General features: G+C 43.0%; 2 protein-coding genes across 3 annotated transcripts in view; both read left to right on the top strand.

Annotated features, from left to right (window-relative positions):
* The first annotated feature begins 221 nt into the window (after nt 1-221).
* Nucleotides 222-9,003, top strand: LOC116382179 (ATP-dependent 6-phosphofructokinase, muscle type-like). The gene is made up of 22 exons (XM_031844990.1): nt 222-415; nt 1,428-1,501; nt 1,929-2,006; nt 3,051-3,240; nt 3,584-3,749; nt 3,998-4,042; nt 4,328-4,436; nt 4,538-4,633; nt 4,723-4,815; nt 4,915-5,040; nt 5,166-5,230; nt 5,663-5,726; nt 5,854-6,000; nt 6,178-6,248; nt 6,594-6,681; nt 6,800-6,952; nt 7,037-7,201; nt 7,300-7,361; nt 7,748-7,859; nt 7,953-8,052; nt 8,464-8,569; nt 8,656-9,003. The coding sequence occupies exons 1-22, from the start codon at nt 325-327 to the stop codon at nt 8,789-8,791; spliced, it is 2,337 nt and encodes a 778-aa protein (XP_031700850.1). The 5' UTR covers nt 222-324; the 3' UTR covers nt 8,792-9,003.
* Nucleotides 9,004-11,059: 2,056 nt separating this feature from the next.
* Nucleotides 11,060-18,019, top strand: part of larp4aa (La ribonucleoprotein 4Aa) — an 11,590-nt gene continuing 4,630 nt past the window's right edge. Inside the window, exons 1-11 of one of the 2 annotated variants that reach the window (XM_031845547.1) lie at nt 11,060-11,608; nt 13,894-14,011; nt 14,132-14,290; nt 15,098-15,185; nt 15,306-15,442; nt 15,535-15,638; nt 15,741-15,851; nt 15,938-15,991; nt 16,096-16,305; nt 16,685-16,788; nt 17,017-17,058. In XM_031845547.1, coding sequence (XP_031701407.1) covers nt 11,492-11,608; nt 13,894-14,011; nt 14,132-14,290; nt 15,098-15,185; nt 15,306-15,442; nt 15,535-15,638; nt 15,741-15,851; nt 15,938-15,991; nt 16,096-16,305; nt 16,685-16,788; nt 17,017-17,058 — 1,244 coding nt within the window. In that variant the 5' untranslated portion in view covers nt 11,060-11,491. The remainder of the gene's footprint in view (nt 11,609-13,893; nt 14,012-14,131; nt 14,291-15,097; nt 15,186-15,305; nt 15,443-15,534; nt 15,639-15,740; nt 15,852-15,937; nt 15,992-16,095; nt 16,306-16,684; nt 16,789-17,016; nt 17,059-18,019) is intronic. The other variant, XM_031845548.1, reaches the window with a different exon arrangement.

Here is an 18,019-nt window from a genome sequence, read left to right as displayed (position 1 = left end):
AAGTATTCACAAATTTCTACATTTCTGTTTTTTTTCTGTCAAGATGGGGTGCTGAGTGTACATTAATGAGAAATAAAATAAACTTTTTTGATTTTAGCAAATGGCTGCAATGAAACAAAGAGTGAAAAATTTAAAGGGGTAGAGTTGTGAGTGAGTGGTGGAGGGAAGTCAGTGGGAGGGAGCTCTGGGAACAGTAGTCTATAAAGCCTGAGCCGTCACCGGTGCCTCCCTGAGGAGCAGAGAGTGAAGGAAGAGCAGCTCTGGTCTCTCTCCTCTTCTTTCCCTTCGTGGTGTCCAGCTGTCTGACCCCGATCCTCTGGAATCATGGCCAACGATCTCCATCCAACCACCGACCCCACAAAGATGGGGCTTGGCCGCTCCATCGCCGTGCTGACGTCAGGAGGAGACGCCCAAGGTAAGCAGAGTCTCTAGTGCTCTTATCACAGCTTTATTTTGAACTGTCAAAACACAAAATGAATCAGTGTGAAAGCATCTTCCCTGCTGATGTGTCCGAGTACAACGCTGAATCCCAACCAGCTGAAAGAAGCCTCCAATCTTACTGGGGCCAATAAAGTATCATGTTAGTGCGCCGCGTGACATCTGAAGTACGTTCAGGAGTCAAAGAACAGAAAGGGTAAGCAACATTTTCCCGGCACGTCAGAGTGGCACAGTCGAAGGCCAGTTGTTGGAGGTTGATAAATGTTTGGCTGTCATGATAAGAAAGATTGCATCTCGGATTCACAACACCACCAGTGTTTGATGTATATCCAGCAAAACTTAAAATGTCCTTATAAGTGACGGACGATGCACAAAATACACTGTGTGGTACACATAAGAGTATACACTTTATAAGTCAAGTTTAAACTGAGAGTTCGTTACGATATTATCCATACAGGCTGCATTGTCCTTTGTCTTAAAAACTGGCATGAAGCTCCTGTAGGAAAGTGCTCCATCAACGATGTCTCACATTTATCTCGTGATCCTGTGTGATCTCTCTCTCGCCAAACCTGACTCCAACCCCTTTGTGTTATCTTCCCAAGCGCTCCCTTTTTTTCACATCTTTGGGGCTAATTTTAGTGGCGTTGACCTTTTTCTGGTATGGAGGAGAGAAACGCCCCCCCCCCCCCAATCCACAGCTGCTGTCTAGTGAAACAAGAGCTGCATCATGCCAAGATGCCACAACACAAGATCACACTGTGGCATTTAGTGTACTGGACATCCCGGGGCAGCATGGTTCACAAGACATACAGCCCCATAAATCCCCCTGCTGTCCTTTCCATTTGTCTATTTCTGTCTCATCTGTTGCCGATGTACAGGTCACTTAAAGGTTAATACTTAAACTGATATTTGACAGGAAGTGTTAAACCGAGTAAAACATTCTCCTATGATGTGACCTCAGCCATCACGTTGGTTCATTTGTGTCTCAGGTATGAACGCTGCTGTGAGAGCCACAGTCAGAGTTGGTCTCTACACCGGAGCCAAAGTCTACTTTGTTCATGAGGTACGGACTGAGCATAAAGGCTACAGTACATTCAGCGGAGACACCCCAGGATAAAACACTGTTTTTAATGCATCAATCAATTTTGAGATTTTGGGCTATTTTGTGCTAACAAAATGAAACAAGAATTTTGAACCTGGTTTTATCAAATGTTCAGATTCCTGTTGTAAATGTATGCATATTAGCACATATTTGGTAAGATAAAGCCTAATTTACATATTTAAACATAGCATTTCAGAAAACTTGTTATACAGAAAACATTTGCCTTAATGTAAGTAATCAACTGGGGAAGTTTTCATGGTGGTATTTTTATTTTATTTGTTTATCCTATTCACCTGGGTCGTCTCCCCTAAAGAAAGAAAAGGGTTTTGTAGCAGTGAGGGTTAACCGGTGCATCAGGAATAATAACTATCTTTAACGTCTGCTGCAGGGCTACCAGGGTCTGGTGGACGGAGGAGACAACATTCGCCTCGCCACATGGGAGAGTGTGTCCATGATGCTTCAGCTGGTGAGCGAATACATCGTGTAGTGTTCGTAGTGTTCTAAAGGGTCAGTTCACTTACACAGCACACAAACTACCCCTGTCGATGCGGGAACAATAATAAGACAAGACAAAACAGAAACAAAGACACAGAGAGAGAAAAATGTAAAAAAGAGAGAATGAAGAGGGGTTTTGTTTCATGGCAAGACCTTTAGTGAGATTAATTAAGTTATAGAAAGATTATAAAGGTTTCTCAGACTGTCACATCTTAGTCTTGGTTAAGTTTGTTCAGGGGTTGAGGTATCCATCTTGAGATTTCTTCTGCCACAGCAATATTTAAGGTGAATGGGATTTTGTTTGTGCTCCTCACGGCACTGAAAAATTACAGTTAAAACTGTTGCAGCAGCTGTGTTTGCATAAGAAGTCATCAATATGTACTGAACCGCGTGTTTCTTTATCGTACAACATTTTATTCACCTCCGTTGTATCCGGGTGGCTGCAGAAGGCGGGTGCATCAAAAACTAGATAAAAGTGAATGTATCAGCCTGGCTGGACATTACAACTGGTAAGAGAGAAGATGTATTTTCCTTTTGTAATTTGGGTGAACTGATCCTTTAATCTTTTGACTCCACTTGGACTCAAGACCATCCTCCACATTTCCCCCTGTGAAGCGCTGGTAACACGAGAAATATGATGTTTGAGTGATGATATTAAATGGCTTCCTGATCCCTGTAACTGAGAGATGATAGAGATGATGGAGATGCAATGCTACTGTGAAGCCTGTGATTCACATTTCTTTCAGTCATCTGTGTTGTATAAATAAAGAGGCCTGGCAAGTGGAGAGGGAATGACATGCTAAGATTCATGAAGTGTGTGACTTTACGGCATCTTAATGAGTCTAATTCCACAGTTATAAACCCACCCTGATGAGCATCAGCTCATATTTATTTAAGGGGTAACATTGGGTAAGTGTTGGTGGAAAATATTGTGTCAGCAATCATGATTACATTCTTCTTCCTTCAAAGCCAGAAAGTGTTTGTGTGTCAGTACCTTCTCCTCTTCACTTGTCAGGGAGGTACCGTCATCGGCAGCGCCCGCTGCATGGACTTCCGCTCCAGAGAGGGTCGTACGAAGGCAGCTTGCAACCTAGTGAAGCTGGGCATCACCAACCTGTGTGTGATCGGAGGCGACGGCAGTCTGACTGGAGCCAACGATTTCAGGACTGAGTGGAGCGGGCTGCTAAGTGACCTCGTCCAAGATGGTAAAGAGACAAACGTAGTGTGGCTGCGAGAATAATAATGGCTCCTTCAGCCTCATCCCATCAGCTGTGCAACAATCTCAGCCAGTACTCTCCTAATACATCATATTAAAGATGGGACAAATTGTTTTAGAAGGTATCTAAACAAATAAACCATGCACACATATACAATCATTTTCCAAAAATGCCAAAATCAGATACGTCTTCTTTGACAGCGAGGTAAATGAAACGACTTCAGTAATAACGCTATTCCTCTAAAAACAGCGATAGCACCTGTGAGTAAAGGAAGAAATACTTTTTACGGGCATTTTATGTTTTTTTTCTTAATTTTTTGTTATTTATGCAGGTAAGATTACAGACACAGAAGCCAAGAAATCTTCCCACCTGAACATCGTGGGCATGGTGGGCTCCATCGACAACGACTTCTGTGGCACCGACATGACCATTGGCACTGACTCCGCCCTTCACCGCATCATCGAGGTGCTGGACGCCATCACCACTACCGCACAGAGGTCAGACATCACTGTGACCCTCCCTCCATGCACACAGTGATTCACTTTGATATTCAACAAGGATGCAATTAGATTATTGCAGCAGCAAAGAACAGCACACATGAAGTATGCAGGACAGAATACAGTGCTGCACCAGCTCAAGTAAATAACTGCCTTTGAGTGCGTAGAGAAAGGTGAATGTGTTTTGTTTTACAGACTATTATTGACAATTCCTCTTCTCATTTGTACAAAATGCATCTCATCCACAGCCACCAGAGGACGTTCATCCTGGAAGTGATGGGCAGACACTGTGGGTCGGTACCTTGTGTGCTTGGTTCATTAAGTGTGTGTGGGTGTGTGTTGTGCATGTATGTAGTAAACAGCGGTCCAGAGTAGAATATATTTTTGCTCTCAATCTACTTTAGTATGTTCACCTACTGATATTTAGTCACAATACAAATACAATATTTGTCACTTTGTTCGCTGTTAACCATATTATAATAAACACATTTATCAATACACAAGAAAAAAAAGTATTTTAGGTTTATATCAACATCTGATTGATTTTATCGTGTGTGTGTGTGCACGTCCGGCTGCAGGTACCTGGCCCTGGTGACGGCTCTGTCCTGCGGTGCAGACTGGGTGTTCATTCCAGAGATGCCACCAGATGACGACTGGGAGAACCACCTGTGTAGGAGGCTGGCAGACGTATGTGTGTCTTTATTTGCAGATGGAGATGTCTGCTCTAAACACCACAAAAATATCATTCAGAATGTACGAGTGTATCTTTTCCTCTGTTTTTTTTCTAGCAAAGGGCCAGAGGTTCTCGTCTGAATGTGATCATTGTGGCTGAAGGTGCGATGTGCAGAGATGGCAAGCCGATTACATCCGACCAGATCAAGGAGGCAAGCCCTTTTTCCCCAATGTCAGTAAAGTATCAATCCAAGTTGCTCAGACAACGGGCCATACTAACAATGGACTCATTTTTCTCCAGCTGGTGACTGACAGGCTCGGCTTTGATACCCGCATCACTGTTCTTGGACACGTGCAGAGAGGAGGAACACCCTCCGCCTTTGACAGAATCCTGGTAAGTGTCTCATTAAAACACCAAATACAAAGAACAGTGTACACCCCCCACACACACCTGATGATGATGATGATGATGATGATGATGTGTGTCGTCCAGGGCAGCAGGATGGGTGTGGAGGCGGTGATGGCGCTGCTGGAGGCCACCCCAGACACTCCTGCCTGTGTCGTCAGCCTGTCGGGGAACCAGGCAGTCAGACTGCCGCTCATGGAGTGTGTGCAAGTGGTAAGTGAAAATATTTAGTTCCTGTGTTTTAGGGTGTTTTTCTACTTGTTTTGGAGGATGTGCATGTGCACTGACGTTACAGTAAGGGATTTCTCACTGGCTCTCTGTCGCTCACGTTGCTACAGACCAAAGATGTGACGAACGCCATGGCTGAGGGCAGATTTGAGGATGCCATCAAGCTCAGAGGAAAGTAAGTATTTCGCTCTTAAATTGATTGCAATCATAATAAACAATTCAATTGATTCATCATAAAATGTTATTTTTAATTCATAATCCATAGACAGACATAGGAAACAGAATTATTACCACATTTTACGCATAATTTATATTTAATATATTTATAATATATATATTTTTTTATTTGGTCGATTTTATTAATTCATTTTAATTAGATACTGTAAAAATCTATGATAAGTATGTGGTGCACTCTGGGCTTCATATAAGCAGTATCAATGCATTGAACAGAGAAAATAAAGAGGATAAAGTACAAGCATAAAACAAAGTAAAACAATTATTTAAAAACTTCAATTTTATAACCGATTGATACCGCTAGTCAAATTCTCATAAAAGAAAAGAGTATTTCTCTGAGTTATCAACACTCAACCTTATTTATGTCGTGCAGGAGTTTTGAGAACAACTGGAACATATACAAGCTGCTGGCTCACATCAACCCCCCAGATGTTAAGGTAAGGACCGGCCATTTTCTAAGCCAGACTCTTACCACCGTTAATAAAGATTATTGTTTATAAAATGAACTATTTGAATGTTTACACCAGCATATTTTGTCATCTTCTTCTCCCTCTTACTGACCAGAGCAACATCAACGTGGCCATCATGAACATCGGCGCTCCCTGCGCTGGTATGAATGCTGCCGTCCGTTCAGCAGTGAGGATTGGCCTCATCGAGGGCCACACCATGTTGGCTGTCCATGACGGCTTTGACGGTCTGGCTCACGGACAGGTCAGTGTACATTTCCCTCTTTGCTCCAGACCTCCTTGTGGTATGATTTGGTGAAATCTTTACACAGAGTTAAGTAAAACAAATGCTCTACCAGTAGTGTTATGTATGTATGTATGTATGTATGTTTTTAGATTTGTTATGTAAAGTACAGTACTCAGTATTTTTTTCTCACTACAGATTGAACCCATCACCTGGACTTCAGTGACTGGCTGGACTGGAAAAGGAGGCTCAATGTTGGGCACCAAGAGGTAAAACATAAGTTGTTACTCTTTTTTTTAAGTGGTACAGCTTTTGACATAACAGAGCAGAGGCAGCAGTAGTTCAGTCGGTGGAGACTTGGCTTGGGAAGGTTGCCGGTCCAAGTCCCTACACTGACCAAGTGCAGAGTGTGGACTTTAGCAGGAGAGAGGCCAGTTTGTCTCCTGAGCACTGCCGAGGTGCTCCTGGCACCAAACTGCCCACTGCTTAATACTAGGATGGTTAAATGTTGAGTGCTGTCCACAATGTGTGACAATAGAAGTCCATTTACCATTTACAGTTTTCAATAACACTACAACACTTTTCACTGAGTAATTTATCTCTGTTTCCCAAAGAACTCTGCCAGGTAAAGTATTGGAGGAAATCAGCCTGAATATTGCCAAGTTCAACATCCACGCTTTAGTGATCATCGGTGGATTTGAGGTAAAAAGTCGTGACAGCTATTTTTCTCTTTTAAAACCAGTAGTTATGTCAGCGTTGTTTGATCAACAACAAAAATACACTGAATTATCTAACATCTTTATCTTCTCCCTCACTGCAGGCCTATGTGGGAGGCCTGGAGCTGGTTCAGGCCAGAGAGAAATACGAGGAGTTGTGCATTCCCATGGTGGTTATCCCCGCCACCGTCTCCAACAACGTCCCCGGCTCTGACTTCAGCATCGGCGCCGACACCGCCCTCAACACCATCACCGCTGTCAGTGCCTCAACAACAGATATGCACACATATGTACAAAAAGAATCCAGCTAAATTAATTTCTCCTTTGTTTTTTTTCTGCAGACTTGCGACAGAATCAAGCAGTCTGCAGCCGGGACTAAGCGCCGCGTGTTCATCGTTGAGACTATGGGCGGATACTGTGGCTACCTGGCCACCATGGCCGGTCTGGCTGCTGGGGCTGATGCCGCCTACATCTATGAGGAGAAATTCAGCATTAAAGACCTGGAGGTGAGTTGATGTTAGGACCTGTTTATCCAGTTTTCAGTTGCAAGACTCTCTGCACCTTTAAACAGTGATGTGTTCTGATTGTGATCTGTGGACTGTAGGTGAACGTAGAGCACCTTTTGAACAAGATGAAGACAACAGTGAAGAGAGGTTTGATTCTCAGGTTGGTTTTCAGTCGGGTGTGAACTAAATGTGCAGCAGATATGAATGCTTAATTCTGAGTTAACAATATGGGCATTTAAAACACATTTTGGCTCCAGTTTACTCACTCTGGACGTATTTAACAGGCAACAGAATGGTTAACATTTGCTTTATAACATTTTAATCATGAATTCAAAATATGAGTTCCTCCACGTTCCCCTTTTGACCAAATTACAGACATAGTTAAACCCCTCTAAGGTGTTTTCTTTCCTAAAAGGATTTAAAAACATTTAGCACCTTCAAGACACAACTCCTCATGACTTATGTCATATTCTGGAAACAGAATATGACAGTCTATATCCTTCTAGATAACAGTACAACAATCTGTCACTTTTCATTCTACAATAGGAACGAGAACTCAAATGCCAACTACACCACCGACTTCATCTTCAACCTGTACTCGGAGGAGGGCAAAGGCGTCTTTGACTGCCGTAAGAATGTCCTCGGACACATGCAGCAGGTCTGTTCATGCAGCAAAGCATCCCATCCACTTGAAATGGATTGCTAAATTGCAACATGGTCGACGATGCACCTTTCTGTCCTTTATTTACAGGGGGGCACTCCAACACCCTTTGACAGAACCTTTGGCACAAAGATGGGTGCCAAGTCTGTTCTGTGGCTCAGTGAGAAACTCAAGGACTGTTACAGGCACGGTACGTGGGCCTAAAATCGAATGTATCTGTTGCACGTTTTGAGAATATATAATACCAACAGGCAGTGGTGAAATGTCACCCAGTACATTCGCTGCAAGTATAATTTTAACATACTTTACCTACTTGAACGGAAGATGTTGTTGTTTTACTCTACTACATTTATGTGACAGCTTTACTTACTGGTTAATTTGCAGATGAAGATTTTATACACAAAACACATAATCAGGTTATAACATATGATGCGTACAGTATATGAAGTAGTTAAAATTTAGAAGTAAAATGCCACTTACACAATAATGCATCAATAATTGAAATCCAATTTTTTTTTTTTTTACTTAAGTAAAGGATCTGAATACCGTCTCCACCATTAACACGATTTAAATGAACTATTTCACTTCCTGTGTCCTTTAGGTCGCATCTTCGCCAACACGCCAGACTCTGCCTGTGTGCTGGGCATGAGGAAGAGGGCGCTCACCTTCCAGCCTCTTTCTGAACTGAAGGAAGACACAGATCTTGAGTAAGATGCATGTTTTATATATATTTTACTGTACTGTAACATGTTTAATGGTTATTATATGATGATGAATCCTCTGTCTGCTGCAGGCACCGCATCCCCAAGACACAGTGGTGGCTGAAGATTAGGCCCATCATGAAGATCCTGGCCAAGTACGACATCAAACTAGACACATCCGAACACGCCGACATGGAGCATGTGATCAAGAGTCCTCTCGGGAAATAGACTCAGTCTGCGCCCAAGAACAGAGCGAGGCAATTTCTATGTTCCAGTGCACAGCATTTTTCTTGTCCCACTACCTGTCCACATGCCTTAGGACAAGACAGCAGCTCCTTTACCTTCTCATCATTGCAGCCCAGTTAAAAGGCTCAATCTGCAGTGATGTTCTGTAGCTCTCCCATCCCTCAAAACCTTCAATGAATCAGATACCAGATATCAAGCAACCAATTAAAGATATATTTACAAAAATGTAATTGTGTGTCCTTTTTGTTAAATGGAGCACAATGTGAATTGTTCTGAGAAATAAGAATCGTATTAATTTTCAAACAGCATCCTAGTACATGTACAGTAAGAATGCTGATAGACTACTCACAAATAAAGGTTTGTAACATGCTGCAGTGTTTAAGAGACACATACAGATGTGTGTGACAAACAACCAGACAAAATGCAGTGAGGGCAGATGTTTTTCTGCAAAAGCTGAAAACATTCTGGGAATATCGATGCAAAAAAACATCTTTTGTGTCCACTTACACTTCATTGCAGCAAATATGAATTGTGTTGCAAGTAGTCTGCGTGAATGCTAACTTCTGCGTTAACAGTCTGCATTTAAATCGGGTAACACGAACATGTTCTGGCTCAAGTTTACTCACTCTGGATGTGGCAGATTCTAGTTAACAAGCAACAGAATGGCAAATGAAACGCATTCTTAGCCATAAAATGTGCAACACTTCTCCGACGCTGTCAGCCAGAAATACCGATGCTCGAGCATCAATTCACCAGCATGCACAACATGGTCTGGAGGTACCATCTCAGCTCCAAGTAAGTTAATGTTAAGATTTAATTTATTGCATTTTCATTGATGCGTGTCGAAGAGAACACTATGTTTCTTACTTTAGCTGAATGTGTTTGTGCATACACTTGGTAAAGGAAGTTCATTCATGTAATGCCTAATTTTTTTGCAGTGTAGGTCCTGTTTTGAGTTAATGAACCCGACTACTGACAGTACGAAAGCCGTGTGTGAGTCTCTGCAGCAGCCATCCTCTGGGACCGCCCATCCCGTCCAGCAGAACCTTCCTGCTTCTGCTGAGAGGAGCCAGTATTCTGGCAATCGCATGCAGACAGGGAAATATTACCCCCCCACCCTATTTTTTTGAATTCAGTAAAAGCTAAGGTCTCAAACATATACTATTTCTTTGTCACTTACCTGTATTATTCTGTCATTAGGTCTTTTACTGGGCTGTGGTTATTTTATTTCTGCTAAACCCAACACTGTCAGCAGAGGGCGCTCTAGGGACCTTGTGACGATAAAAGAAAGAGGACCTGGAGACGCCATGCAGCTCCGTCCACCTCAAGCAGCAGCAGTTGATGATGGAAGTTGTGCTGCATAGAAAAAGAAGCTTTAACCTTTATTTGCTTCTGATTTATGATGATGTGGTTCTTTATTAAGTTGTTTATTTTTGTTTTGTAAGGATAATGCTTTAAGAATTAGGGTTTGGCACAATACACTCAGCCTACACCTTTTTTTCAGAATATTACCGTTGATTTTATAGAACTTTATGTTGAAATTGTTGTAATGCGAAAAAAAATGACAACGCTCAGTTTTTACTGGCTCAGTTTATAATAAATAATTGAATTGAACCTTTCTGATCCTAACCTGCATGATTATCAAAAAAAGTGTTTTTTCAAAAGATACTAAATATTTGCTTCACTTATTTTACCAATATACAATATTTGGGTTTCATGTGTATGTACTCATGTATACGTTATAAGACAGTGGATATTTTAAGGTATTTAAGACAAAAAGAAGCCTACATTTTACGGAAACAATGTCTGACAGTCAGAAATAATAATTGAATACACCTGATCTAAATGATCAAAATTGACTTGGAAGGATGTTCAGGCCTACAAGGGGAAAAAATTAGAGTTTTGTTTTTCACAAATGTAGTTTGAAATTAGGAAATTAAATAAAGGTTGGCTTTCGCGGTCTTCTCTCAGGCTGGCTTGAATTTTGCTTTTAATAATTACATTTTAGAATAAAGTAGGTGGAATTGACCCTTCATCATTATAAATACAACAACAAAAAAGCTAAACTCTTCGTATATGTACTCTTGAATGGGGTGGTACTGAGGAAATACATATTATAATAGGGTCTCTGTTACGCCAACATACTGTAAAAATAAAATAATACAAAAAAACTACAGCGAGGATCCGGAAAAGGAAATGTTTTCCGCAGAGGTCACCAACAACTCGCGGTGGCCGCCGGGACGTCGGCGGACTGTGTGCCTGAGCTGAGGAAGGGTGCGTGTCCCCAGTGTCCGCTCCGGTCGCCCGGTTAGGAATGCGCCTCACAAAGCCGGTGTGTGGTGAAATATCTGTTGAAACGCCAGCGGGGACTGTGGTCTGAGAAGAGGCATGGTTTTGCATCGCTTATTCCATTACAATCTTAGCGTGCAAGTTTGATTCATTGAGCTAGCTGGCGTTAGCTCGCTTCGTTGATTCATATCAAGCTAGGTCGCTAGCTTTAGCCTGTAGCACACCTGCTAGCTGGCTAGCTAGCTGGTAAGCTAGTTTCAGAGTGCTGCTGCCAAGCCAGTCGAAGAGAACCAGACTGACTGCTGAATCAAGGCGAGATTTCGGAAGGAGGAGGTGGTGGCAGGCGGGAAGCCGGGAGAACGCGACGGAGTGGAAGTGAGTCAGGAGCAGCTGATGAGTTCAGATCAGAGCGGAGAGCCGCCGCAGCTGCTGGAGGAGGCTGATCCCGGACCAACGACTGGTGGGAAGGACGAGGCTCCGCTGGGGAGCGAGGGAGGGTCAGGCGGCATGGTGAGTGAGGCCTTCTCTAGCTAGTGAGCTAGCACGTTAGCTAAGCGACTGCTGCTCTTTGGGGACCTGTTAGCCCAGTACGCCCCCTCTGTGCGACGAGCGACATTCATTAAGACACGGCTAAAATTAACGCAACCAAGACGCATTTTAAGATTCTCGTTCTCAGTTTAACTTTCTCACTATTTGCGTGATCACTGTCTTAGTGTTTAATCGCAGGGTTATAATAATTGTCAAACGACAATAATCTCGGGCACAACACATACGGCAGCACTTTGCACGGTTAATTAACGTGACTAGCTTGAAGCTGGTGCAGGCGGGTCATTTCATTCACTCATCGTTCTCCTGCTCTCCACTGCAGCCACTACTGATAGCTAGCTAACGCTAGCTTAGCCACTGTGACGAGCAAGCTCATTAAGTAGTTTGCTGAGTAATCATAAGCCTATAAGTTAAAGTTAACGACACCGCTGTAAGATGGCGGTATTGGGAGCGGAGGGTACCGATTGAGTTGTTTTCGTCATGTATGTGATCGATGCCTCGATTATTGAACAACGGGTAAACGATCCTTCACTAATGTTACCTGTTGGCTAATCATGCTTCTAGCTAACTGGGCTAGCGCGCTGACATGCGCTGCAAATACCTGGCCTGTGCTGCGCAGCTCAGTCAGCTGACATTGCTTTGGCTTGCCACGGCCTGTAACACACAAGCATTCATTGTAACCATGTGTCAAGTTGCACGCCTCATAAATGTTCGCGTTCTTGTAAATGACACGGAGGCCTAAACCGTGTGACACGTCCATTCTCGTCTAAACTGGAGAGAAGCGTCTTGATGTATAATGGAACCGGCAGCTGTACTTGTCAGGCAGAGTGCTTTTGCTGCAAGGGGAGGGGGGGTCTGTTTGCAAGTGACAATGTTAAAAAGAAGTTGGTAAATTTGACAGCCACTGGTGGTTCAAAGGCAGTGTACATGTGTCATAAACCCCTTTTTACAGGAGTAAAGCATAATTCACAGTTGGCTCACATCAATATCTGTGTGCCTTAATATGTACAGAATGCGATCTATTCTTGGCCACAGCTTTTTGCAGGCTCAGGGTTTCTCCTGCCAGTCCAGAGCCCTTTTGATATGGAGAGTCAGATCTTATCCTTAATGTGCATCAGAAATATAATTATATTTGTGAAAGTAACACAATGTACTCTCACCATTATGTTGATTAATCAACATTTATTACTACATATTCTTTGTGGTTACTCAAAGCTTTTGTAATCATCATGAGGTCAACAGGGTAATAGCCTCTTTTGTCTACAGGGCATCATGAGGCCCTCTGTGGCATATTTCATTGCACTTCTCTGGTTCCCAATTAGTTGCCACGGAGGCCCAATGGTATGCAGGTGTTCCCGCCATCCTAAGATTGCACCAGGTGATTTCCGTTAGTGGCACTGCCCTCCCCAATATAAGGTTAAATTAATTAGTGAACTCAACTGCAGGTGTGGTGATGGTTGGCTGTGGCCTGCATGCTCTCAGTCTTCCAGTATGGAGACCAGTTTGATTCTCTGTTGAATCTGCACCTGGTTTTTGAGTGTTGATCATTTTTTGACACTGGATCTGCCTTTGCACATCAGTACAGATGTAATGATTATCCAAACAACAAAAGGTACATTTTACTTTCAGTTTCTTGCAAACATGTTTTAGTCAATTGTTTTAATGTATTCTTCAGGCGGTGTTTTAAGTGTTTTGTTTGCCTGTTAAAACATAATGGTGGCATAAGGCAACTAGTGTTTTATTGTTCGTTACGTTTATATTTTCCAAGTCCATTTTCATGATGACATCATCGCACCAGATTTCCACCTTGATGGTCGTAGATAAGGACATTGGATCTTACACGATTAGGTTTATTTAATGCATTGAAGATGCTCAATATCGGATATAAAAATAACTCGATGTGTTTGTATTGACAACCAAATAAGTTTTACTGGCTCGACTGAATAGTTAGAAACCATACTAGGTGCTGTAGTGTGCTGAAAATGTGATGAGTTAGTTTGAACAGCTAAGATTTGGTCTGGGTAAAAGTATCTTAGATCAGACTCATTGTAGTCTCAGTCACATTCAAATCTGTTCAAATGTAAACAAACTGTCAAATTGCAGCAGTCTTATATACATAATTGCCAGCTTTGCATGCACACTATTGTCTACATTGGGTTTTTGTGACTGTGTAATATGTCTTGCGCTTTATTCTGCTTTAATGTTTATGAATGTGGAACTTGCCTGATCCTGCTATTCCTGCTTTGAAGGTCACCTCTAAGGGTGCCGGTTTGAACCCAAATGCCAAGGTGTGGCAGGAGATGCCTGTGGCCCCCAGCGAAGCTGTTACCAACAGCCCTCATTGGCCCCCCTCAGACATCAGTGAGGGTGAGCTACACGTCAATCAGCCTAATTAAGTATCAGAGAACTGGGAGACGTATATACGGGGGAAGTAGCCCTGAACAATAGCGCTCTGTTTGTTGATAAACTCTTTTACCTCGTTCGCAGGTTATTCTGAGCCCTCGTCTGCTGGGGGTAAGCAGTACACGGTGGGATTCACGGCCCTGGATGACAGCAGCTCCACAGCAACAGCTGAGATAGCAGTAAATGGAATGGACCCTCCAGAGTTGGGCTTTTCCCCCGCTGAGTCCACCACAGGGACCTCAGGTCAGTCAGTCACGTCACTTGCAGTCGTCTCCACACTCCAATGGTGACCGCAAGCAAGTGTTATTCTTTTTCATTACATTACATTTATTCTCTTTTTAGTTTGGATGTGATGGGGTCTAAGTCACAAGGTCACTGAGTGCTAACCAGTGGGTATAGTCTTTGGGGAAGATGAATGAAAACCTGCAGACTGCTGGTTCTTCATTGTCCCCAAAGGTACATTTGTCTTGCAGCCAGGTGAAACTTGGAACACAGAGGCTGTTTGGCCACACCTGACCCATGCAGTTATTTGTTTTTCATTCACCATGTTCACGTATAAATCATGTGTTTGACTCTGGGGATGTTTAACATACATTCAACCCTTCAGACTGGTTGTCACCGCTCGCATGAGACGAGTAAAGGGATACTTCAGCAGTTTTTGTTCTTAGGAAAGGTCAAACTCTATAAACACTGGATCCTACACTACCCACAATACAACAAAACATCTTTTATTAGACATTCCTTGTATGGGAAAGTGTCTTGAGTTCGAAGTTGCATATCTACAGCCATTAACACATCGTATACCTGTTTTCACAGGCTCGGCAGTCCTCATTATTTAATAGTACTCGCATGACTTGCATGTCACTACTTATTAAAGGTAATGAAGTAGCTCAACATGTCTTTTGAGATGGTTTGACGTCACCACCATTAATACATACACGTTTGAAGTGCTGACTTGGCATCGACTCAGGACATGACAGCCCCAATGACAGCCTCAATTATAAAACCGTCGTATTGTATTACCGCTGACATTTTGTTTTTGGTTCTCAGTGGATTCCAAAACTGCAGAGCGATCTAAAATCTCCTCCGAGAATCTCCGAGAGTCTCTGAAGAAGGAGCTCGAGTTTTATTTCTCCAGGTAAGAGACGACCACTGAAACCACCTTTTATCCTTTTCTATATTGTAGAATTTGAAAAGTGGACGTGTTATTTCCAAGTCAAGAGAAGGCTAATCTACATGGATCTGTTTTGTGTTTCAGAGAGAACCTCTCAAAGGATTTGTACCTGATGTCCCAGATGGACAGTGACCAGTTTGTCCCCATTTGGACTATAGCCAGCATGGAGGGCATCAAGGTCCTCACCACTGACATGGACCTCATCTTGGATGTGTTGAGATGTAAGCGGAGATTTTAGGATGACGTATGCTCAAACGATCTGCATATTAATATGTGAAGTGTCTAGATTTATAAACCTTGATTTTTCCCTCAGCCTCTCCTATGGTACAAGTGGACGAGAAAGGAGAGAAAGTGCGTCCTAATCACAAGCGGTGCATTATCATCCTGAGGGAGGTCCCTGAAACCACACCCGTTGAGGTAAACTTGTGCATACACAGCTCGTTCTTCGAAGTTATTTTTAAGTGAGGATGACGATGTTTTACCTGAAGTGTGAAACCATTCTTTATTTGTAATTCACAGGAAGTAGAGGCACTGTTCAAAAACGACAACTGTCCAAAGGTGATAAGTGTCGAGTTCGCACACAACAACAACTGGTACATCACATTCCAATCAGACACTGATGCTCAACAGGTAACGCAGCTCAAATTGCTCTTTTCTCTTCGGTCTCTGGAGTATTCTGGTGAACTGTCTCATGATTCTCCCTCATGCTCCCCCAGGCATACAAGTATTTGAGAGAGGAAGTGAAAACATTTCAGGGAAAACCCATCATGGTGAGCTAAATTAAATCTCCCTGTCATTTCGGAAAGACCCTTTCTGTGAAGTTGTTTTTAGGTATTTCACTCATTGCTCTTTTCCTGGTTTTCCGTGCTGACAGGCTAGGATAAAGGCCATCAACACATTCTTTGCAAAGAATGGCTACCGTAGCGTGGACAACAGTCTGTACGCTCCGCAGTCCCAGAGCCAGTCCCAGTACAGCTCCCCGCTCTACATGCAGCACGTCTACCCCCAGCAGCAGTACCCAGTCTACGGCATCGTACCGCCCACCTGGACGCCTTCGCCCACACCGTATTTTGAAACTCCTCTGGTGAGACATGCCAACTACTCTGGAGTTCACCCGCCATGCACCTCGGTAGAAAACATTCAGTCCCCGTGTTCACTTTGTTTTTGTGTGTCATCAGCATTAATCACTTAAAATGTGATTCAAATAATAAACCTTGAAAGCCACAAGTTGTGCGCTGGCAGTAATTGTTTGCCACCTTTGTTGCAGTGTCAAATAAGAGTTTCCCCTCTTGCAATTTTTCATGTCAGTAGACATGAACAAAGTATTTTGCGTAATAAAGAGTTAAAATATTCAGTTTTAAAAACTTACAGAAAATGCATTTTCAGCTCCTTGTGGCAGCAACTGAATAACTAACTGGACAAATTCTCTGTTTTTAAGTACTGTGTTTTTCCCCCTTGTGCAGGCTCCGTTTCCCAACAGTAGCTTTGTGAATGGATTCGGCTCTGCTGGACACTACAAAACTGCCTCCAGTTCTCTAAATATGACCCGCCCGTTCAACAGAAACCGGTAAGGACTTCTTTGCCGAATGCCATTTGTGATTTTCTTCTTTTAGTTTTGGCTTAAACCGAAGTCTGTTTTTACCATAAGCATAATCTATTTGGAATATTTTACCACTTGTGTCATTATGTGTTAAACCGTGAACGTCGGATCACCTGCAGTTACATTTTGTCTAAAGATGGCGTGTCCTCACCAGGGAACTGTTCTTCACTCCCTGTCTTCTTACTGTCCCCACAGTGTCCCCCTCTATTCAAGAAAGAATGTAATAAATGCCTTCAGGTACCACTGTTATACTGTACAATAAGCTTCATCGCTGCTGTCATCTCTTGCCATACTGCAACAGCCAAAGGACTAAATCCATAATGGGGCCAATGCCTTCTGCCAGTCACATTTGTACGGCCGCGATCCTTTTCATCAGTGTGTAGATGTTGCCAGTTAACGGACGTCCTAGAATTTGTTGTATCATTTCGTAAATGTAGGCTTGCCTACTGAATGGCAGCGGCTATCTGATTCTGAAACTGGCTTTTTCCAGTTATGGCCGCCATGGCTCCAACATTTCCTCTTTGCATTACATGTAACAGTTTCCCTCCATCACAGCTACCTACCCGTGTTATTTTCTCATTGTTTTTTCTTAGCTTTACTGCTTTCTCCGTCACTGATTGCATCACCACATGCAACGAGTTATGTGCTAAAACACAATGAGAGGAGTTGAGTCTAGGTCAGGCAGCTGTTGAGCTTTAACGGCGCACACTTTAAATCTCTCACAAAGATGTGACAAATTTGTTTATGTAGTGAAAAAGCAGCTTCGCCAAGAAACAACCTTCTCAAGTCGGACCCGATGATGAGATCAATATGCGCATAGAGGGAAACCAGAGAGTGGAGTGACCGGCTTTGGTTCACTCTTTCTCCGCTTCATCTGTTCTCTTTCTGTTCTCTTGTCTCTTCGCCCTTCCCCTCCAAAGTCGGGAGCTTCACTCCTGTCCCGATGAGCGTTCAGATTATGAGATCTGAGGGTCAAAGACTCATGAGAAGTACAATCCATGTGACTCACGCTGCGAGGTCTTCTTCAAGCCGTATCCGTCTCAGAGCATTAGTGCTGCATTAAGATATTAGCAGCCCGTCTAGGTGGGTTAGGGTTACACGGGCGTTGCCAGCTCTTCGCAATAGGGTTATGATTTGTTGCAGATTTCCACACGTTCAGTATGTTGCCATCAAAGTCTCCACAGCTTCAATCCCCCCC

The sequence above is a fragment of the Anarrhichthys ocellatus genome, unplaced genomic scaffold (genome assembly GCF_004355925.1).
Source record: "Anarrhichthys ocellatus isolate YVR2014 unplaced genomic scaffold, GSC_Weel_1.0 scaffold5, whole genome shotgun sequence".
In the NCBI taxonomy this organism is placed as follows: domain Eukaryota; kingdom Metazoa; phylum Chordata; class Actinopteri; order Perciformes; family Anarhichadidae; genus Anarrhichthys; species Anarrhichthys ocellatus.
Note: the sequence above shows the minus strand (reverse complement) of the source record. Positions and strands in the feature narration are given on the sequence as shown.

Excerpts from the sequence above, each read along its gene's own strand:
- LOC116382179 (XM_031844990.1), top strand. The coding sequence starts at position 325 with ATGGCCAACGATCTCCATCCAACCACCGACCCCACAAAGATGGGGCTT. Across the intron at positions 1,502-1,928 it reads AAGTCTACTTTGTTCATGAG|GGCTACCAGGGTCTGGTGGA; the intron begins GTACGGACTGAG and ends CGTCTGCTGCAG. Across the intron at positions 4,816-4,914 it reads CCGCCTTTGACAGAATCCTG|GGCAGCAGGATGGGTGTGGA; the intron begins GTAAGTGTCTCA and ends TGTGTCGTCCAG.